The sequence below is a fragment of the Dromaius novaehollandiae genome, chromosome 2 (genome assembly GCF_036370855.1).
Source record: "Dromaius novaehollandiae isolate bDroNov1 chromosome 2, bDroNov1.hap1, whole genome shotgun sequence".
NCBI classification, from domain to species: Eukaryota; Metazoa; Chordata; class Aves; order Casuariiformes; family Dromaiidae; genus Dromaius; species Dromaius novaehollandiae.
The window spans coordinates 33,061,309-33,085,429 of NC_088099.1; the positions used below are offsets into that span (position 1 = coordinate 33,061,309).

Here is a 24,121-nt window from a genome sequence, read left to right on the forward strand (position 1 = left end):
AGCCTATTTTATTATTAAAGAATATTTAAACATTGCTGGAAATTTACATACAGCTTTGCAAACACAGACAAGAATAAAAAGTCCTTTGCCCTGAAAATTTTACAGTCTAAATTCAACATTTCAGCATGTTGGTTAACCCTTCACAAAGGCAAAGAGAAGTGGCTGAGTGATAGAAAATGAGGGATGCTTTTAAAAAGCAAAGCTTAAGAAGAAAAGAGGCAGGAACTCTTCCATAAAAGGCAGAAATTGAACATTTTATGTGTGTAAAAGCAATATCGAGTGGAACAAGGTAACAGAAAAGAGAGCAAAGTAAGAAGGACAAAAGGGAAAAGGGGGACAGGAGAGCAGAAACTGCATATTTGGTGGGTACTCCACTAATAGAGTAAAAAGGCTCCTTTTGGGTCATCTAATTCAATATTCTGTTCCTGACAGTGGCAAGAACAGATACTATTTAGACAGAATACATGACCGTGGCCACTATCTCCAGTCTATTCCCCTTGTACTCCCACAGCATCCAGAGCCACTGGATTATGGATGATAAAGGGTACATCCCTGACTTTTCTCTTTGTATCTGCTTATCTGGTGTCGATAAATTTGTCCAGCCCATTTTTGAATGTGCTGATACTATTTGCCTCCCCAACCCCCTGCAGCAACAGATTCCTGAATTCCACTGCCCACTGTACACAAGGACTTTATCTGTTTTAGAGTGACTCCCAGCAGTTTCAGTGAATAACCCTATTTCAAATACTATAGGATTTAGTGAGTAAGAGTTCTTGTCACGCTTCTCTTCCAGTTGCTAAGGAATCAGGGTGTGCTCCTTTAGGAGACAGAGGTTCACTGGGCCTTCAACAAATTAAGTCTGTAGTTTCCTACCTTTAATACCAGTCTACATTGACTGATATCCCCTGAGTTTTAAGTGATTTTTGAACTTTCCTACCCTTTTTCGGCTTGCTTGCTTGTTTCCCTCTCTTCCTTCCTCCCCCTCCCTCTATTTCTACACTGGCTCTTCTCTCACTCCGTTCCTTTCTTGCTGTCACTCCCCTAATTTTCTTTTCCCACTCCTCACCGTTGTTTTCTTGCTCATGCTCTTACTCATGCGCTTCTAAAGATATAGGAAGACAATCCATGGCTCAAGAGCCGCACGCAGCTCATGCAGCAGTTCGAGGAGGCCTGCAAAGATACAGTTGGGCACCTGTTACATGCATTGTATTCTGAAAGGTGTAGTAGGTTGTGCCTTCTTGTTTTACAGAGCATTGTGAGCAGTTAAAGACTGTATAAACATGTTGACTTTATTGCTATGCAAATATTTTGCCTTGCAAGTGGGTGTATAATACAACAGTGCAGTGAAAACTACTGTGGCAGCTTGCATGCTGGCTTGTTATTTAAAACTCACTCACACCCAAGAAAAGGTTGGCCCATGGATGGCCTTCTCCATCCATGCAAGAGAAGGACGTCCCATCTCTTCTACTCCTTAAAGAGAGCAATAAGAAAGTGGAGCTAAACTGCTGGAGCTGAGAGAAAAAATCAGTCTTCCTCCACTTTCCACCTTCACCACAACCCTTTCTTTCTGCAGCTGGTGCAAAATTTTCTCAGCCATTCTGATGGGTCATCTCTCTGTGCCCCCCCTTACACTCACCATTAATATCTCTACACACAGTCTTGCTGTCCATAGCACACAAGACCTTCTGCCCAGAGTGGTTTTGCGTTTCTACTCAAATCCCAGCTGGAAAGCACACCTTTCCACTTTTTCACCAACTCATTCACTCTCACAGTCTTACAAACACAACAATATGATTAACCTCATATGGGGAGTAAGGGGATGGAAAAATATCGGGAAAATGTTATTCCAAAGAAAGTGTTAAAATTTCACTAGAGGCTTAAATCCTGAGATGCTACTAAAAGACAAGCAGTAGGGCAACTGAAGAAAAAACTGAAGACCTGACACTGGTTACATTCCTAGTGACAGCCTTCCTAGGTCATTCTTGTAACTATTCTACATCATCTTGCCTGACTTCTGAGATCACTATAGTGTGGTGTTGAAGTTCAGTTTTAAGTAGGAGGGAAAGCACCAACACAGCTTTAATACAATGGAGAATTATAGTCAGATTCATGATATTTTGAGATTTTATTTAGCATAGCCATTTAAAGTATTCTGCCTTCTCCCTCTCACCCATGTTTCCCCCAGTGTAAGTAACAAACAGTTTTCTCAAAAAACAGAGCATAATGAAACACGATGTCATTCACAAATTAAAAAAAACACACCATCAAAAACAAAACTAGACAATTCTTGCTGATGAACAACTTACGAGGCAGTTAAGAAGGACACCAACTATACATGCTTACATCCATCATCTAATATATCTCCTTTAAAAAGGTTACCAAGACATGTAGGAAATAATTAATGTGCAAATGTGATATTACAACAATCAGCTTGATTGATCAGAAATTTCTGATGAAATGACCTTTTGCAGTATACTACAGTATAGATATAATTGCTTCTAAAACTGTATGTTATTACAACTGCGTGCATTTTAGCAATCTTTCAAAACCATCTGCAACAGTTAAGCACTGCTTTAATGAAAATATACTGTAATTTCTTTACTGTTTATAGGCCATTTCTCAGAGCAGCCAGAGTCTATGCTTGTTCAGAATACCAAATAATATATTAAAACTTTCTGGAAGTTGTCCACTTGAAAATTTCAAATGTATGACACACCCATAGCGGTGATCACCTAAATTAGCATCTTAACATTTTAGTGGGGATAGCCAGTCTGCAAGTAAAACATTTTGGACGGTTACCCTGACAGGCTTCCTTGTGTAATGATCGCTACTGCACTGAAGCTCTTCTGGTGTCTCCTAGAACTCTGACGGATTTCTGCATCCATACAAAAAGATTTCTCCCCTGCTACCCCCCATCAACTTATCTATTGTGAAAAGCCACCTTTAGCTTCAGAATTAATTTTTAACGTTTATGGATTTTTTTTCACTCCTGTTTGCAATTCTCAGCAGGAGCTCAGGTATAAAAGAAAAAAGAAAAACAAGAAAAAAAAAGCACTGGTTTCTCCTTAACAGACACTGGAATTAGCTTCATTGGCAAAAATCTATTGCTCAGATACCCACAGCAGAAAGAACATTAAATACTAGCAGCTCACCGACCACAGGAATACCTCTATTCTAGCCAGTAACACTTACTACTGCCTTTACAATTCTCTGCATCATTTCAAGATTGTCTAGGTTTCCAGCGAGTCCGACAGCTCCAGAGGGAAAGATCAGAAATGTAGTTCTTTAATCTCTTAGACAATCTTTTATACAGATACAGAGAAAATGTAAAATACATCCACTGACATCCTGACTTGGTTTACATTCACTTCTGACTCTAAAAGTTTTTACATTCACTTCTGACTCTAAAAGTTGAAGACCTTGGAGGAATCAAGCTCTAAATTCTGCACTGCTTCACAGAAGCATAGAAGCAAAGAAATTTAACAGGACTCTACATCATTAATTGTACAGCCTCTTTAATCCAATTACTTTGTATTTTCTCTTAAACAAATGAACTGCCAAAACTTGGCCTGGGCCCAGTTCTCAAAAGAGCTCAAATAAATCTTACCTGATCTATATTTTAAGCTGCAAAATCATGCAGGAGAAGGGGAATAATCAAACATTACATCTAATACGAGCTACAGTCTGCATAACCCGCTCTCCTCTTCTCCCCCACCTCCCATCCCAGGGAGCCCAGGTTAATAAAGAATGCTGTTCGTTTGATGATGCAGTTAAGCATACAGATCTGTGTTATATTCTCATGGTAATATCAATTAGTCTCTCACACACAGAAAATATTTATTAAATGCACTGTAGTAACCATTATACTTTCCACAATTGCCTTGGAAGACCAATTGCATGTTGCTGAAATTTGCAGATTGACAAGGGAATCAAGAAACCCCCCTCTGAATTCCAAAGTGTACAGCGTTTATTTTGACAGTTTTCTTTTATTTATAGTACTTGACAATACATGCTTTCCAGTTCATCCTGTAAAGTAATGAAGTCAGTATTTAGACCTGCAGTGTTAAGCCTCAGAGGGAAAAATATGCATAAACTTATTCCATTCAATAAATGTACAGATTGGCAAGATTCTACTATAATGACTAAATAATATCATTAATTTAACTTAGTTTAAAGCACCTTCTTTGGTAGAGAAAGCATAGCTCCTACCTTTGTATACGGTGTACGAGTCTATACAAATGTGCAGTATCTCTTAACCCATTCAGATAAAATCGTATGTCCTTCTTGTTTAGTACATTAAATACTTCTGGAGGTGTGCTATACGGAAGACTGTGGTCTCTCAGTTAAGATTACACAAGACTACAGGCAGAGGCTGCAACAGTTTTGCTATGCAGAAGCTCCTCAATAGCCTTAATCCATTGCTGTAACTTCTAAGGGTGCAGGTGAGTTCTGTCTCCATCCCAGACCATCCCCTTCACCAGCAGGGCCATGCTCAATCTAGCATCAGACTACATCTTATCTGACCTCAGGACCAATCCCTTCTACAGAAACCACAAAACTCTCAGTGACTACCAACCTGCCCTTGTGGAAATCCTCAAGACACAAAAACTTCCCCTATCACGTTATCAATCCCCTACGTTTCCTAGTTCCCTGTGGATAATTTTGTCTTCTTATAAATAGAAAAGGCAGAATCAGGCCCTTAAAGCATACTCCACATGGAGTGTTTCCTATTTATGTCTATAAAGTACCATGCGCATGTCATACAAATATTTCTTAAAACAAAACCAGACGTATAACCCATTGCTATGCACACATCCAAGTATAAAAATCAAGACGGGCAAAGCTGGAATGCAACTGAAATTATACCAAATTAAAGACTGCATAACCAAGACAAAATATTAGAATATCTGTCTGATAAAACATATATGCAGCATAATAAATACAGTTGCACAGTGCCCTCCAAGGGCAACAAAGCTGAAAGTCAAATAATAAAAATTAAGTAGTATACAAGAGAGTGCACACAGGAGGTATTTCAATCCTCTTTGTTCTTAGCCATGATACAATTTCACAGCCGCTCTCAAGATACATCGTTCTGATATTTGGCATGCAAGAGCACAGAATGCAGTTCATTGGGGAATTACTGGGCCAGGATGTGCCAAACAAAATCTACCACAGAATGAGCCAGCTACTGCCACAGGATCTGAGAAGCCTTGCCATTAAAATGTTTCTGATTTTTAAAGAAGACTGATAAAAACTATTCACTGTCTTCAGAAATGTGAACTCCTGTAATATTAACTAACGAATCCACAGTAAAGAAGCTGCTCCTATGCAGCTATTGTCTGAAGACATCAAGCAGAGGACATCACCTGCAGGAATTGCAACCTATGTATGTCTGCAACTTGCAATTCATCAACTATATAAATAGTACTATTTTTATGGTTTGCGAACTAGACCATAGGCAGCTGCTGAGTATCTCTAAATTAGTTAATACACTGTTTCAAAAGGAAGAGTTATTTCTCCAGGGATCATGTGCCAAACAAAGGGGGGAGGGAATGGTGAACCACTGGTAGTTTATATGACAAAAGACATTTTTCAACTACACACATCACTAATTATGAAGATCTTTCCTATCCTGTAGTTACAGAAAACACCCCTATTTCAGGGAAACAACAACAACAACAACAAGAGTGCTAAAGCGACTTTTGCAAGCTGAGAATTCAAATTAAACATAATTTGCATTTTAGTCACAAGATAAAAATGCATGCAATTTTTTTTAAACAGGGAAATAAAACCCTGCATTTGTGTCATTTTTGATCTAAAAATTTCAGCATGTACATAAAGGGGAAAAAAAGATCCTACTGAAATTAAAATTTTTAATTACAAAATATAAGACCAGAAAGTTTATGCTAAAGTATGGCTATGTTCAGAAAAGTCTTCAAAGCATGAAAATAAAAAAAAATGTTGATACTATAATTTAATGATTACAGTACATCCTTAAATAATACTCTAGATTTAAAAGCAAAAGCACTTAAAGCTTTATTAGAGTTGAAGGTATTTGGAAAGTACATTTGCAAAAAATTCCATGCACCGTAAGAACAACTGTAATCAAAACAAATGCTACACTTTCACAGTATGGAGATGAAATATATTAATTAGAAAAATAAACCATTGAGTTCCAAACTGCCTTTGAGCCACATATATTCTGCAGACTTCTCCCTAGCCAAGGAATCTTACTTCCACATTGCAAAGTTTTGAAAACTCCAAATGTTCCACATGTTAGAGTAGAGAGCACACCTCCCCACCATCTATACTGAGACATATATTTATTAAGTGCTGACAGCTAACTTTCACAAGACTCTCAGGGAGATCTGGTCCTTATTCTGTGAATTTACAAAAACCATGCTGAAGGAGCCAGGAAACACAACTGTATTTTATTAGTATTTAAATAATGAATTTGTGATAGCATTTCACTCTGAAGCAATTGTAAGCCTAGCAGGCAAATGTCTCTTTCCGTAAAGATTTAAAAATTATTTTTAAGTAACATCTGGCTTTGCCTATATGGCCTTAAATGAGCCACGTGGAGACAAACTTGTTTCAGTTTGGGTAAGAAAGATTAAAAAACATTAATTCTACTTAATATCCATTTTGGTCCCTCTGCACAGATGGGAAAAATAACATTACATTACCATGCTTACATACAGTCAATACCAGACACCCAATAAAGCATAAACTCAAAGCCCTGCTTATAGCACAACTGATGCACACGGTTCCAGCAGAACAGCTAAGCTCAAGGCAGCCTGCAACAAAGGAGATTTACATTCATTTCTCCACTCTGCCACAGACTTCCTCTGTGACCTTGGACAAGTCACTTTTTATCCCCATTTTACAGGTGGGTAGTTGCAGCACACAGAAACCATTTATTTCATAACCTCATAGCAATTAGCAGACTTACGAACAGGAGATGCGCAGATATGGAGGTCAAATAAATGACATAAAGAGTATAAACAGTACTTAAAGCTTTACTCAACTCCTGCTAAAGCTTTGGAAACCTGGTCATTGTGACAGAACCAAAGTTTTGGCACAAGATTCACAAGTGTTATCTACAAACACAGCATCTGCGTTCCAAGACCCAGTGCAATGACATGATATATGCTATCACAAACACATACAGACACCAAAAGTCCAAAGTCTCTAGATATCTTATTTAAACTCTAACTCAAAAGTTATGACTTTCCGTTATAATACAAAATAGGAAGAGATATCATCAGGTACCATCCTGAGAGATTTGAAATACTTTAGGTTCGTGTAGTTATTCTCCAATTCATACTAACCACGAACCACCTTTTGAATTTGAAAGCCACATTTAACTTTCATAACTTAACATCAATATCAGAAACAAATCATCTTGCAGACAACAGAAAATTAAAGATGTCTAAAATGCTAGCCTACTGAAAAAAAATGAAGAGAAGTAAGAACCATTCAAAAAATTAACAAAATGTTATACAAATGCTACACTGGGACATTTACCAGGACAGCACTGTCTCCCTCAGGAACCCACAAAATTCTGAAATGTATTAAATATACATTGTTTAGAAAAAGTCTTCAAGTCCAAAATCTATTTCTTTAAAGGAAGGCCAAACATACACTGTATTTCCATGCAGATAACCTCTGCCTCTGTATAAATAACAGTACTAGCCTGCATAAAGTTAGGATCACAATCTAGGGAGGGAGACATTAGGAGCAAATGGATTACAGGAGATGATGAAGCAGTCCATGAGAGGCCAGGGCTAGGTGAGCATTTAGGGGACAGAAGCAAGCAATAGAAAACCAGAAGCAAAGAAACTACTGAGGGGAGAAGTTCTGAGATAAACTTTCCCTCATACTACCCACATATGTGTAAAACCCACACAGCTGCTCAATCACAGGGTGTTGAGTGTGTTTTGGGGGGGTTTTGGTTGTTTTTCTTAAACAGATGATCTGTGGGATATACACATGAAAATATGGTCATTGCAAGCTACAAAAATAAAAATGAAACTCATTTGTTTTTAAGTTATTTTGTTTGAAATATCAAATGGTTTTCATTAGTTGCAATTGCATCTTATATGTGGTGTTTTATAAGAAGAAATATAAAACAGTTCTTACTAAAAATCATTTACAACCTAAAGCTTTTTCTTTCAACATGCTGAGCTGCTCTGGGATGTGTTAAATATCTTGAACTCCCATTACTACAGTAAAAGTGGAAGAAGAGCAGCACTTTGCAATGAGGCCAAAAATTAAAGCATGATCAACACTGAATTGCTATCAAACCCAGGGCACTGGATAAAACAATAACAAATAATAAAAAAACAAACCAAAAAACAAAAGAATGGTGGTGAGGGGTATAAGACCAAGCCTCCAGTAGTGGGGGGAAGGGAGGGGAGGCCTACATTTCCAAAATAACACAGGATCTCTTTTGTTAAGAAGATACAGTTTCAGAGGCACTTAAGTAATGTAGGAGCCTATTTCATTTTCAAAACTGGCTTTGAGACTTTTGCTCCCCTAAATCTGACAGCAGAACAGATGATACCTTGTGTCTTATACAGCTACCTGCATATGTGAGTTCTGAGATAAGTCTTGCAGGAGAGGGTGAGGTTCCTCTAAAAAAAGGAATCCCCCCCCCCCCCCCGCTTCCCACAGTAACACCTCAAAAAATGTGCAGAGACACAGGACAAAAGGCACAAAGACAGCAGAGATGAGGGGCTTGAGGTCAGAGGAAAGGTGAGGATAATCAAAGCACTGAAGGAAGGAAATTGAAACTAAGTTCTGAAACTATGTTTTTAGTACCTCACTCACAGCATGTTAATAACGTTCATATGAGAGGGAAAAAGGAAAAAATAAAGGAAAGCAGTGACACTGTTAGCAGGCTTCCCCAGAGCAAGTTCTGGCAACTTTAAACATCATGCAGCAACTAGAGTCTCTCCATTGCTTAATCTCCTCACACTCACAAATTGACTATTTCTATTTCTTCTACAAGAGGTGAACTTTCTCCGTAACTGTGATAGCTGAAACTCATCTCACTGTTGTGGCAATCAGCACCTGCCTACCTTTCACAAACCAGCTGCTACAGAGGTAAACTCCTTGTACTCCACTGTGCAATTTGAATCTGGCTAGCCGTAAGCAGAGCTGTTCTCCTTCACTCTCACCACTAATTTTAATAAAGTAGGATGACTTCCACCCCAAGACAAGCAATACCAAAAACACCTTTGATCACACTCACAAAGAAAACACATCCTCTGTCCTTTTCTTCCTACTTATCAACATACCAAGAGACAGTAAGAATTATGTCAGTTTCACAGTATTATTTTTTAAGACTTGCCAACCTTCAATGTCATTCGTTTGAAGGTTGGAAGGAATGCAGAATACCTGCAGGTACACTATAGGCAAAGATTAATGGTCACTGCTTGTACTATGAACTAATTTTTACCATTAGAACTATTTATAAAGGCTGAAACAACACAAAGTTACTGTATGTGCCTTTAAGTGCATTATCTTCAGTGGTCTATGTAATAAAAAAAAGTCACAACCATATTTTGACAGCTAGTCTCCTAGCTCATTTTTTCCCATGAGTGATGCCAATTCAGACAACGACAAATGAGGGTTCCAATAGTTCCAAAGCACAAACTTTCAGATGAAACCTGCCATCTGACATGCTTACACACTACCGCAACCTTTGATAGATCTGCTAAGTTCAAACTGCAATCCTGGCCCCCTGATCATCCAGACTGGTATAACTACAAGTCACAGTTCCTTTCTGATCCATGTTTCTGGGTTTTTTTCCAATGAAAATCAGGGTATGGGGGGGGGGGGGGGGGAAGGGACAGCATCTGGACTTCATCCTGACACAGAGTCAGGATGCAGATAGGACAAACATTTCCAACCCAAGGGCTGGAAGCTCCAGTAATACAAGGATAGTCACTACGGTCACTAAAATAATACTGTCACGACTGAAGGCTTCAGAGCTCATTAGTTATCATCCAAATAGCATAAAATCTTAGTATCATGTGAAAAAACCCTTTTTGCCTAGCCAGCTACTGAAGCATTGTAATTCATTTAGATGAATATTTAAAACACATCTTAGAAAATACTTTTATGAAATTGATTCACTATATAAATAAATCAAAAAAGCTTAACATACCCTAAACTACACTCCTTTCCCCTAAGCATCAGCCACTGGTAACATGTCAAAAGTTCTACAGCAGTTGTTGAAGGGCCAGTGAGTTTTTTAATGAGTCTACTTAAGTCAGAAGGTCTTTTTCAGCCTACACTTCTATTATACTCACATGCCTCATCCCATTCCTAGTTTCATTAATTTTGATCCTTCAGACTGGTCCTGAAAGAGTGGCTCTGGACCTGTTAGGCTAACTCATGCCAATGTTTCCCTGTAGACTACCAGTAGCAAAAAGCTTCAATAAAACGGTTTATGTGCATTTGTGGGTGACAATTCAATACTAAAAGATCAACTTGGAAAGGTATTTATAAACAGCATTTTCTCTTGACTGTTGCAGCTACCAACATCAGAGGGCCTCAAACCTAGTCCAGCCACAGCAAGAAGACAGGAACAGAGTCATGCTTTGGCAGCTACAGTGAACACAGACTAGATTGAAAGCAACCTTCTTGAATGAACAGGCACAACCAAAGACTTTACACAACTACTGTCCCCTCCCCAAATGCAAAGAGGCTTGGGCCACCAGGCAATGAACCAAATCAACCTGCTAGATGCTTTAAACAAAAGCTACAAGTTTCTAAAACATACTTAAAAACAAACTGCTCTGTAAAAGGCAACAGAGTATCTCTGCTTCATCAGCTAAGCTGCTTCTGTAGGGCACCAACTGAGTGATGAACTCACACTTCGCTTCCACTCTAAGTTACTGTTTAGAACAGAACTCTCTGAGCTAAAAAGCTCGTAACATTTTACTGTTTTCTGCTTCTTTGGCAGGAGTCTTATTTATATAAGATTAGTGCAGTCAAGCATTAGATTTATAAACCAGAAAAAAACAAACCAAGAGCAAGTTTTCACACTTTTCTTTGCAGGACAGTTTCAGAAACACACACACAAGCAGTATGACAGAGTCAAATGCAATTATTAAAAAAAAAACCACCCCCCGAAAACTCATATCAAAACACATAACATCTTGCAGTCTTTCCCCACACACACCCTGGCCCCCCAGAAATTAGTGTCATCCAAGCATTCACAGAAGTACTTTAAGTCAACTAAACAGTCATTCCCCTGCTCTATCCAGAACCTCTGAGGATAATTACAACTAACACAAAACACACTTTAGCCCCTCACCTTCCCCCACCCTCCCCAGGGAGGAATCAATACAAACCTGCAGTTGGGAGGTGGATCTAAGGTGATGTCAGCCAATTCCTTCTGAATCCTGTAGCAATAAAAGCAAGAAAGAACAAAGGTAAGTCACTGTGTGGGATCACAGTCAATGCGTACTCCTTACAGACCTACTGTCACCATGAGTTTGCAACACTGCATAAGAGAAGAGTGCTCAGCTGTAGCCTCCCACCAGCCCAAACACACTGAACAGGACAGGCACCCTATTATACAGACAGCCAGAAAAGCAGACAAGCACCGTGCACTGAACCCAGACAGGTGCACTGCTGCACACTCCCATAAAGATGCCAGCCACACAGGTGCAGTGGAAAAGACTGTCCTCTTTACTCTTGCCAGCCTGCCTGTAAATGAGGAACACCCTCTGCAAATGTGATGTACGGGGTGCTAGGCTGAAACTGCACTCTAAGAAGGAATTTTGTTTTGCTGGATTGAGAGAAACGTTCATTGCCAAATTGGCTTCCCCCCTCTCCATCACCATCCTGAGGAAAAAACATCAGCCCCAGGGGAGTGAATAACTGAGCCATTCCCAAGGACACTTAAGAGAGGGTGAAAATCTGCATATTTCCAAGGCTGCTGCGTATACCTGCCCTTCAATTCTCCCCTTTCCTCACCTCCAGAAAACCATATAACAACCACGTCCCTTCCCTCAGGACTTCAGCCACTCCTCTCTTCACCATGTTCAGACAACACCCTGCCCTTCCTCACCAGACTATTCTGGGCTTACATAGCACCACATTGCCTTTGCCACAAAACGCCCAACCAGCTATCATCCCCTTCCCTGGAGACCCATTACTGTCACTCAAGCTTCCCCTCAAAATTTCCCCACCCAGCCTCCCTTCCCCTCTAAACTCAACCAGCATCTTCTTCTTGTCACACACAACAAGAACCACAGTCTTTTTGTATTAGACACTTCACAATCAGTAGGCTTTTAAAACTATCTTATTTTCAAAATAGCTAAGAGAACCACACGTAAACACCACTTGCCAGTATCTATACAAGTTTCCCAAGGAAATGCGCTGAGTGAAGATTTGGAATAACCAAACTGCCTAAATTCTACAAAGCCACAGAGAACTCTTAGCTGTGATAGCAGAGCGTTTGCATAAAAACACAGTCACTTTTGACATCTACAGATATAACCCTTCTGTGCCACTTGACAAAGCTTTTCAGTGAGATGGGCTGTTATTCTTACCGAAGCACTGAAAGTTTAGTTGAAAACTTCATTTGCCAGCTTAGCTTTCTGGAGCAGGATGGTGCTAAATTTAGGTGAAACAGAGTAAATAAGAAAGGGTAATGATGTTTTAACTGAATGACTCCAAGAGTCTGTCCACGTGAAGAGAACTGACTGATGTAGCTGGAATTACTACTGTTCTATGCAGGCATCTCTCCCTCATACAGACACTATTCTGGAATGAAAGTATTTTCTTCTCCTCAAAAAAACCACTCTGCCTTGTAAGAAAAAAGTATTTTAGAATACAGTGTCCACAAGTGGACCTGCTGTGGATTATTTACCCTAGTCAAAGCATAGCTATACAGAAAAAAATTAAGTGATGAGCAAATAGGAAAACAGTAATGTATTTGGTGGGAAAGATTTGGCACTGTACTACACCACTTGCACTCATATACGCTTTCTTTCATTAAGAGAACTCAAAATTCTTCACAAACATTAATTAACTCTCAAAGTATTCCTGGAAGTAAAAAGCCATTATATATCAACCCCTTTCTATGGAGAGAGAAACTGATGTAGAAATTAAATACGTTACTCAAGACCACATAGTTTCCACCAGCAGAAAAGGAATTAAGCTTCTGCACGCCATTCCTAAAGCATCCTTATATCTGATGCTAATAAGGAAAAGGGAAAAGACAGCAGAAATAACGAGGACAGAAAAACAGTCTGAAGAAAAAGAAAGAAAAATATTTGGGATAGAATGGAGGAAGAGGCAGGAAGAAAGATCATAGAGCAGTAATGTCGGGCAGACACTCCTTACTGTACAGAGATGCTGAAAAAAGTGAGACGATGGCAGCTTTGTGTGGAAAGGTTGAACATAAGTGGTAGAGATGAGGAACGGGAGCAACAAGGGAGCAGCAGGAAAAAGGAGCAAAAGAAAATGAGAAAGGAGAAAAGATACAGTGAAGTAGTAAAAAAAACCTAACTGCAGCCTCACCTCTTGGCACTGGTAGATAGCAGCTTAGAGTTTTTACTCATGCTGACTTTGCTCTCCTTCTTCTTAGGTGTGCTTGCCTCCTTCTCTGTCTGTTGGTTGGAGGATGAAGATGAGGAGGAGCTGGTGCTGGCCCTCGAATCGTCATCCGACATAGTGACCCCCCCACCACACACCCCAACCTGGAGAGGAGACACCATAGGGTGTGGGGAACAAACAGTGAACACACACACAGAGAAAGGCAGCTGACAATCTTGCTCTGTGTCTGGGTCATGCTCCTTTTAAAGGGTCTTCATGTCTCGCTCTCCTCTTCAGGCCCTACAGTTTGAGCAGGAGGAGCAATAGCTTCCCCTACACTAGTAACACTGAGGAGGAAGGGACTTTTAAAGCTTCCTCTCAGAAAGCAAGTGAGGAATGAGAAGAAAAGGGACTGGACTGCCAGGATCAGGGAAGCTCAAAGCAATTCTTTCTAATCTTCCCTCAAACTGCACACACAAGAGGAGCCATCACCACTCAGCACTATCCAGCCTAGGGGTGTAGGAAATAAAAACGGAGCAGCTTCGGTCTCTTGGGTTCCCTAGAAGCCTGTGGGGTAGGTGGGAAGGGATAAGAGGGCCACCACTGCCAGCACTAAAATGGAAGTGGGGCATCAGTAGCAACAGGGGGAGACCCTGAAGGAGGATCTTATAACCTGTAGGGGAAGAAACCTGTGCCTGCAGGATCGGGTGTTGGGAGCCTGTGTCAGGAGAGGGGGAAAGGGTGGGAGGAATAAAAGGGAACAGCTAAACAGGGGCTGGGGTACGCTGAGGAGACCCACTGGGGCCCACGGCACAGGGGGCCCGCCAGCAAATGGGGACGAGAGCAGAGGGTCTGCGTTGGGGGGGAGGGGACGAGAAGGGCCAGGGCCTACAAGGGGTGAGAGCTGAGGGCCTGGGGAGACCCGGCAGAGGCAGGAGACAGAGAGGGCACCGGGGAGGGAGGGCGAGCCGGGTGTGGAGGGCAGCTCGGTGCCCCCGGGGGATAGGGAAGGAAGGCGAGCGCGGCGGGCGGCAAAGGGCAGGTCCTTATCCGAGAGGGGCACCGAGTCTTCGGGGAGGGGGGCAGGGAGGCACGCCGGCGCCTCGGGAGCCTGTGCGGGCGGCGGGGGGCGAGCCGCGGCCGGGGCAGCCCGGGGCCCGGCACACGGCCGTCTCCCTGCCGGGGCGCCCGGCCCCCGGGCAGCGGGGCTGCCCCCGCGGGGGGGAGCCGGGGCCGGTGGGCCGCGGCCGCAGGGCCGGGCAGCGCCGGGGCCGGGGGGGGCAGCTGTACCTGACAGCCCCGGGCAGGATCGCTCTGCCCCGCCGCTCCGCCGCTCCCCTGCCCATCGCTGGGCCAGCGCCGGCCCTGCCCCTCGCCTCTGCCCTCGGGGGCCGGCCGGGGCGGCGGGGAGGGCGGCGGGGGGTCCCCCGTCCCCCTACCTCTCCCTTTGTGTCTGGCTGCTCCTCCTCGGTGCGGCTGGGCCTGGCCACTCGTGTCTCTCTCGCTGGGAGAGAAGCGGAAGTGCTGCAACAGCAACTATTAAACAGGCAATGGCTTCCCTAGCTGCCTTCCCCCCCCCCAGCACCAAGCAGGGGCTCGGGGGCGGCGGGGGGGCGCGATCCGCCGCCGCCTGGCACGCAGCCGGCCCGGGGGGGCCCGGGCGGCGCAGGAGCCCCGGCTTCGGGACTGGAGGGGGGATCCAGCCGCCGCAACCCTCCCCCCCCCCCCCCGGGAAGGAAGGAAGAAAGGGGCAAGCGGGGGGGGGGGGGACATGAGTTTCTAAGGGAGACCCTCTGGAAAGTAATCTGCGAGGGCGTGAGGGGGGGGTGAGGAATAACCCCCCCCCCACCCCCGGCTCTGGTTTCTGCTTCAGGGCGAAAGCCCCAAGGGGACGAGTTCGAGGCAGGTGGCAGGAGAGGGGACACGCTCCTGGTGCTGCTTTTTTAAGGCTGAGAGGCGATTATTGGGTTTGGGGGGGGGGGGGCTGTTTGTTTTCCCCTTATTCTTACAACTGTTCCAGCCCCAAAGCTTCTCCCTTTCCTCACCTGCTTTGTCCTTCCAGCAGCAGCAACTTCTCACCTGTCTCAGTTGGAAAGCAATTAAAAAAAAAAAAAAAAAAAAAAAAAAGCCCAGCCCAAACCCCCCACCACAAGCAAGCCAAAAAGGTCCCCCAGCAGCTCTTCCCTCTCTCACCTGTTCCAGCCCTAAAGCAGCAGCTCTTTCTTCGCCTTCCCTCCCCTCGATCAGCCCTGGATCAACAGCAGGAGCAGCCGCTTCCCACTTGCCTTCGCCCGGAGTTCAGGATTCCATTGTCCCCCACACTGCACTTGGTGACATCACTGACACACAAAGAAGGGGCACTTCGTGATGTCATCAGCGCGTGCTGCCAGAGGAAACGAAATCCTGGGCTCGGGGCTTGGCAGCCGCAGAAAGAAAAAGCGGCTTCGGCTTTCCCAAGGCAAAAGTATTAGGGATTTTTTTTTTTAAGTCCACTGACTGGGAGCCGGTTTGCATGACAGGCGCTGCATTCAGTCGACTGGAGTGCTATTGTACTGGATTTTCGAGGCTTTTTACTCTTCTCCCCCAAATCTTTGCTGCCGCTCACGCACTCTCTGCCCACCAAGCAGAAAAAAAAAAAGTAATTTGGCAAGAGCGACCCACCATACCTACCACATGTTCAGAAGAACAGCACTCTCCGTCACCTGTCCCCGTAGTCCTTGTAGGTTGCCATAGCTCTTAATTGAAGTGCTGGACCTATTCCTGAAGGGACAATAGGAATCAGCATTCCTGTTGACTTTACTCGGGATAAATTTGGCTCAGTGACGTCAGTTTCCACAGCGTATCAAGAGATCACATATCGAATTACTTGATATCTTTAGTGGCCGAAAATATAATGAACTATCACCACCGGGCATCATAATAATGAATAGGGCTTCGCGTTCTCCAGCGTTCCTTCTGTCTGAGGACCTGGAAGTGATCTGCAAGCTTAAATGACTGACAATTTCGACAAAGCACGGCCGGTGACATTACGACATCGCGCTTAGGAGTCGAAGGGGTTAAATGATATAACCGTAGCGAGCAGGAGCGGCAGGGGACGGAGGGACGCGGCGGCCCCCCCGCGCGGCGCGGGCGAGGGACACCTCTGCTCGGAGCCACGTCGCGGGGGAGGGAGCCGGGCGCCGGCTACTTGTGAAAACCCAGGCTTCCCGTCTCGGGCTTTCACCGCATGACCCCGGCGGGTGACACGCTGCCGCTGCCCGGCCCCGGCGCAGCGCCGCGCTGCCCCGCTCCGCTCCCGCCGGGAGGGAGGCGCTGCGCCCTACCCCTCGCGCCAAGATGGCCCCAGCGGCCGGCGGCGGTTGGCGGGGCGCGCCCCGCGCGGGGGCGGTCGTTGGGCGCCCCGAGGGGCTCCCGGCGGCCTGCTGGAGCACCCGGCGCTGTGCCCAGGCCCCCCCCGAGACCCAGCCGGCCGGCGCAGGCACCCCGCCTCGCTGAGCCCGCAGCGCAGCACCAAGTTGAAATGGCCGGGGTAGCTTTCCTGCAGGGATTGCCTGAGGGCGCCGTGGTGGAGTTGACCCTGGAGGGGGACCGCTTGAGGAGCACCTGCTCCTTTAGCGAGGCCCCAGACTTGGACGGGGATGAAAACCTAAAGTTTGGGCTGGGTCGGAAGCAGAATGCCCGTGGCTTCTTTTGGGGGCACGCTGGGGGGTCTTCCTCAGGAAAAGGTGTTGGGCCAGCTGAAAGCACAGCTGCCTGGGGGTGCCGAGCCCCTTGTCCACGAGACATGTTTGCAACTAACCACAGGGATCAGGGCATGGCACTAATTTTTCACCATTTCAAAGTAGCAATCCTAGGGCCAGAGGTGCCCTGGAAGGGATGCTAGTGCGGGGGCAATATTTCCTTTTGGCACCTCCATTTCCTTGGTTCACTGCAGGTGCTGTGCCTCTCTCCTCTTTCTCTCTTTCCCTTCCCTCTTTCCGCACCACTCAGCAGCACCTCATTTCGCATGGGTTAGTCCCAAAGCTACCTACGCTCCCCCCAGGCTTGCTGCCCAGTCTCCCATGTAGTTGAATAGCACAGTATAGTAGAAGGATACACCAATGATATTTCAAGAGTCCTTTCTAACAAAAGATATTTATTTAGCTAACCCTCCTCTTCATTCTTTGTTACCTGTGGTACCAGGTATTAGGCCTTGGTGAACTGGCCTCTGGAAGCAGCTTGCTAGCAGAGCTCACCTTTCTATTTTGAACTATGGGAATAAAGCTTTTGAAGTCATGGCCATCCTTCCCCCCAGTAACTTTGGAGCTTTGGCATGTCTGCCATTAACAAAGGCTTCAAAGGCAAATACATTTCATGAAAACTGGCATTTAGATAAAGGACAGAGATCTAGATCATTTAGTGCTCCCCACTGAAAGGGGTGTGTGTGGCAGAGAATTCAGCTACTTTATGTCCAACAGCAATCAGCCGGTCTGTCAGCATGCTCCAAACTAGCCTGTGAGGACAGTGCAGAATGGAGCTGGGAGTATAGTGGTACATGTCAAGCAGCAAATGCAGGAGACAAGAGGACACAAAGCAGGCGATCAGGTTTCAGAAAATTCACTGCTTATGGAACAACTTTTTAAAACCAGAAAATCTTCACTTTCACTAAAAACAAACCTCCAGCCCTTTCCTGTCATCACAGGAAACATGCACCAAAGTTAAATGAGACAACAGATTAATAATGAAAGCCCTCCACTTCTGTAATAGAAGGCAGAGAATATGCAAAGATTGCTACAAAATCCCACACACATTTTTCTTTTTTATGTTAATAACTTTGGTAGGGGGTTATCCATAAACTAACCTTTTCTTGCAGCACACAATCTTTGGTAACCCTGTTCAAAATAGTATGATGACCAGCAGCAGTGGTTATTTACTTTGAAGCCTACCCAAAAATGCATTCTCTGAAAGCACCTACTAATATCATCACTTGAGCAGCTGTTACAGTGGCAACTCCCCTTTTATGACTCACCTCATAGATCTGGCAATATGCTGTTCTTCCATTCTAGCCATGCCTGACTGTAGCTGTGGAGAGAATAGTAGCCAAGAAGCCAACTTCTGTGCCATCCATTTCCCAGGAGCGTTTTTGCAGCTTGCCTTGCTCCCACACACGATTGTCCTCTCAGTCCTGCATGGACACTGAAGAACTGGAAAAGAGTCGAGGACATGGTCCTTACTCCAGAAAAAAGGAAGACTAGCTCCCCTAATCCAACCTCTTTTCATCTTGGGAATTTTGACAAAACCTCACTGATCTCCTGCTGCTCTTTTTCTTCCTTTTTTGTGAAGTGTGTGTTCACTTTAGCAAGTGACCTTTCCTTCTCACCAGTGCCCCCTCTCCCCCTTTTTTTTCTTGGTCAAGTTCTGCAAAGGACTTGCGAAGGAAAACTGACTCAGATTATTCAGTTTCCCTGTGCCGCAAGCTTTTTTAATCCATGGCACTAGCTCAGTGTAGCAACTGAATAGGATTAGTCAGTTTTCCCTCTGGATTGAGTTTGGAGAAGGCTGCAAGGCTAGATGACTAGAATCGAGTTGCCTTTGGGGTTTTGAGCTTAATTCATGGCAGAAGCTAGCCAACTCAAATCACACTGAGCCTGCTGTTAAAGGAAGGTGACTAGGATTAGTCTCTTTGTACTATCTCAGCTCCAGATACATTCTCAGCCTTATTCCTGGCTGGTCTGTTTGGGCCTGAGCCAAAGCCCCTTACATCTCTGTGAGCCTTTCCACCAGTTCCAGTGAGTTTTGCATCAGGCCTTTTGTGGGGAGAAGAAAAGAAATGATCATCTGTTTGGGTCTTCTAAAGTCAGCTCGCTGCTGGTGTCACGCTTGCAAGTGGCAGCAGGAAAGCCAGAAACATACTGATATCTCACGCAGACTTGTGTTGACATACTTTGTCCTTTCTGTGTGACCCTATGATACAAGGTCAGGTAGCAAGGAAAAGTTATGACTAGCTCAGGACTTATGACACAGCTGTTTGAATAAAGCTAAGTAGAAACTCTGAGTGGGGAGGAGAGGAAGGAACTGTATTCAAATGAGAGAAAATGTAACAGAGGAAACACAAGTGCTCATTTCTATGACATAAGGGTAGTGAACTTACAGGCTCATCCTATGACTTCCTTCTTACAGCTGTCTTCCCATAAATTAATGATGCATTCCAACTTTCCATGCTGTAATTTTCTTGAACAATATGACTCTTAGTCCTTAGAGTTACATCTTTTTCAATTCCTTATAGAAGAGGGAAGGGGTCCACAAGCAGGAAAAGGCTTGTTTCCTCTTCTCTTATTCCAATGCCAAAGAGGAGTTAGTTGCAGAAGGGAAAAGTTTAGGTCTCATTGTCAGAGAGACAACAAACCCTGCTGTTTGCTACTTGCTTTTATTTTTTTTAAGACTAGTCCTGGGAGCTCTCTGAAGGCCTTGCTGAGAGACCGTCATGTGAGCAGAAACACTTTAAACCTGTTGGGCGTTTTGGCCTTACTAAAGTCTTGGCCAAACAGCTGGTAATTCATTCCAAAGGCTTAAACAAAGAAGTATAGCTACATGTAACTATATATATCTTCTACCTGTAAGTTGTTCCTTTTATGCCCCTTCTGGAATATGGCCCTGTTCATTTTGGTAACTGAAAAACTAAAGATGCTGAGATCAGTTCAGTTTCACAGCATCATAAGAAGTTTCATGAGATATATTTTCAGAGGTTTCTGTGTTGCTTCCAGGTGATGAGTTTGAGTCTTAAAATTGCTTTACCTTGAAGATACAATGATTCACTGCTTTCTCGATCTGCCAGATCTGTAGCTAGTATTTAGCGATCCGGACTGAGAGATATATGACACTTTTCCTGCCTATGTCTCTAGCAATTGCTCCATATTTCTGATCCTCATTTCCCTCCTGTAAAAGAAGAAAATGATGTTAATCAGGAGTTAGACTGAAAATGTGAATAGAGGTGTTCTTACACACTCCACCTATAGCCACTCATTAGATGTTTCTGTCACTTCCTTTTTGTGTCTGATGGATCTGCTTTTCTGCAGAATGCTGCCTCCCCAGTGGTCTCCGTCCTTCCTTTGGACTTGCAGTGGTTGGCTCTGCTTTTCTTCTCTGTCTCTGCAGTGCGCAGGCTCCCTAGACTATTCCAGACTCCTTGACTTTTTCTCTTCTGGCATGGGTCTGCCTGTGCTTGCTCTCCTAATTCAGATGCTTTTCCTGTTTCTTTTTTTCAGATGATGGAAAATACTGCTTTATTGATCTTCACCAGCTCTCCATTTCTACATACCACTTTCCCTTGGCATCAGTATTCAGATCTTGAAGAAACTGAGAAAGTGGAGTGATTATAGTAGAATAAACAGTAGATGTATTATAATCAATCAGTCCTGCCCTAGGAAGGCTCCCAGGGCAATGGCATTGTTGTTAGTGGAAGCCCTGGGAGAGGTGAGAGGTGTTAGTCAACATGGCCCAGACAGAAGGACTCATGAAGGCAGTGGGTCTGACTGCAGTAAATGCATTATTTTTGCCACTCTTCCCCTGCTAAGTTGCAGAAAATTCCAGCTTGACATTTAAATTTGTGTTTGCTTTTGATTTGTCACCACTGAATGGCCAATGGTAATGGCCACTGCTGGACCAAATCTGTCAAATCTGTCTTTGAAGTTTTCCAATGCAATAATAAATGGTTTGATTGTGACATTCCTATGCTGGCATTATGCTGGCATAATGTTAGATGTAGCCTGGTGCTACCAGGTGTAGCCTAGGAAAGGCCAGACTAGAAGACAGTTTTGCCAGCATAAACTGCATCTCCTGATGTTGTTTTGCCTGTACAACTATCCCAACAGATCTTTCTTCAGTGTAAGCTTAACCTTAGAGAGTCTCTGTCTTGCAACGGAACTGTTAGAGAGGAAAGCTACTGGAGATGACTTACGAAAAGTGTGAGCTCACAGTTTATGCCTCTGCCTTTGTACGGTGCTTTGTGAAATTCAGATGAAAAAGACAGTATTTTTCATATGATCACTATAATGTTACAGCTTGACCATAGACTCTGAAGACGTACTCTTGAAAATCACTCATCATGGAGATGCAGATACTCAGTAAGACATACAAAATATTGGTCAACTGAGTTGAAGAAGCCATTTAAGAACTCAGCAACAAATAGACAAAATAATCTTTCTAGTATCCAAGACAAAGAAGTCTCTCACTATATAAATAATATTTCACACCTACAGTCCTTTCTTTCTGCCCTTTCAAATACTTCTCAGTGTCACAGTATGTGTCACTGGCTCAAAGGGTTAGTACAAGAAAATCTGCTTTGCTTGCTCATATGCTGAATTGGTAATATCCTTATTCTAGTTTATTCTTTCTGCTAAAAAAAGAGTGATTCCCTGTCTGCTCCAATTTTGTGGATTTGTAAATCTATGTGTGGAGAAAATCCACATGTCCCAACTTCTCAGAGAATGTATTTAGTGAGGATTTCAATTGACTCTTTCAACCTCTGCCTCCTCATCTAACAAAGGTTCTTCTCAGCAGAGAAGGATCAGGAGAGGTGTTCAAGGCTCAGTAATTTCACTCTGTGGCTTGACTACAGTTCAAGACTTCAATGGTCTTAAACTGCAATTTTTCTCCCTAGGCTTCCTTATTATTACAGAGCCCTTCAAAAGGCAGCAATAGAATCTGTCAGACTTCTATAGATCCCTGATGCTGCATTCTTGAGAAACCAGTGTAAGGCACCTTTTCCTTCTTTTTTTCTTTATCTGACCAGTACATGGAGACAAAGAATAGAACGTGCATCTGATTGTTAACAATTACTTACATTTAACACTCAAATCCTAACTTTTTCATATTTATTGGGGCACAAAGCATTATTCATTTCCCTCATGATGTCCATATTTAAAACAAAAGGTGTGTACTATCAAAACCTCTAAAAAGCATTTGAGAGCTCTTCATTTCAAGGCTTCTTAAAAGCCATTGTCTATTTTTTCTTCCTGATATAGGCCATAGTAACTCTCAGATTATGCCAAAGGTTATAGAAGTATTCACAGCATGGACTAAAACTTCACATATAAGATCTTCTCATTATCCCTTCTCCCAGCGATGATCAGAAAACTTCCATGTAGCATCTTCAGCAATTGCTTACATAGAAGTATAAGCTTAGAAAATCTAAACATTTCTGAATACCTGTAAAAGACTTTTTTTGTTAAATAACCTTGTGTTGCTCTGCTCTGTTTTCATACAATCATAAAAGGTGTCTTTGAAATGTGGCTTCTTGCTAAGCTAAAGAATGTCATGTCTATGGCCTGAAGGGCAGCTAGATATTTCAGGCTTTGTCCACACAGGCACATTTCACCCTTCACATCAATACAACTAGATAGGTATAGTTAAACAAGCATAACCCTACCTATGAACTCCTGTTCTACCATAAAAATATTTTCTCCAGTGCAACCAAAGCAATGTAAGTCAAAACTGGAAAAGGCTTGCTTCTAGGGTGTTCACATGAGGGATTGCAACAGTATAATTATATAGTATATTATATAATAACCTCTTTTGTTGACATGCTATGGAGAAGTTTATCAATGGTGTAATGAAGTTGCTTCTCCAATCTTTTCATTCAACATTTCCATTGAATTAGAACTGAAACAGCAGGGCCTTGTTTGATATTGTGATACCTCAAATAAGTCATGTACCTTCTTTACCTCTTTGGCTTTTCCTTTTCTCTCTGCTACCTCATAGCCTGACCCACTGTCTTTCTCCATATTTCTTGGCCATGTAGATTCTCTGCTTCCTTTTTACCTTTACTTTTTTTTCTTCTTTATATGCTTCCTTGTTTCTGGCTTTTCTTACCTCCCCGCACGTGATTTCCTGAATTTTGGCTGCTGTGTCCAGGCAGCTGGTCTTTTACATCCCATCTTCTCTGAGTATACCAAATGGACACTTGATTCCTTTTCCCCCATCCTTCCATGGATATGGTGGCTACTTCTCTTCTCTTGCATATGCCACGACATTATTTCCCTCTCCTTATTTCCTGCTTCTTTCAGGCTTACAGACTCTTCCTTGAAGTGTCTTGTGAATGCCTGTGGAAGCAACTTTCTCTCAACAGACCAGTAACATAGCAAATGCTCTACAGCCTCACTGGTGCACAGTCTGTAGTTGGAGACCACTATGTATTGCATCTGTTGGGATAATAAAAATAGGAGCTCTCTGGACATGGCTGAACTGCTTCTTATAGTGTAATTGGGCTTTAGGCATTATCACAATACAAACAGGACACAATAATATAATTGCAGAGATTTAATTTCTGTTTGGAGAGCTTTAACTTTTTTCGAACAAAACCCTAAGTCAAAAAATATCTGTGGAAAACCTAGTTTAGCAAGATAGCTAACAGCCCAGAGACACGTGGCTAGTAAAAATCTAGTCATTTGTATATGCTTAAAGCAAATCAGAAGAACGTGCCTCCTATCTCAGAATACGATATTCAAGGTGTCAGTAAAATTGTACAGCTCTGCCGCACTTTGGGTGGCAATCATACCATACCTGGGAAGGGTTTGTTTGCAAA

At 43.3% G+C, this 24,121-nt stretch overlaps 1 protein-coding gene across 9 annotated transcripts in view; it reads right to left on the reverse strand.

Moving 5' to 3' along the window:
- Positions 1-16,351, reverse strand: part of UBE2E1 (ubiquitin conjugating enzyme E2 E1) — a 47,113-nt gene extending 30,762 nt beyond the window's left edge. Inside the window, exons 1-5 of one of the 9 annotated variants that reach the window (XM_064506209.1) lie at positions 15,754-15,814; positions 15,606-15,639; positions 15,000-15,084; positions 13,546-13,634; positions 11,367-11,417 (exon numbers count right to left, since the gene is read on the reverse strand). In XM_064506209.1, coding sequence (XP_064362279.1) covers positions 11,367-11,417; positions 13,546-13,586 — 92 coding nt within the window. In that variant the 5' untranslated portion in view covers positions 13,587-13,634; positions 15,000-15,084; positions 15,606-15,639; positions 15,754-15,814. The other 8 variants (XM_064506207.1, XM_064506203.1, XM_064506208.1 and 5 more) reach the window with 8 other exon arrangements.
- Between the last annotated feature and the right edge of the window lie 7,770 nt (positions 16,352-24,121).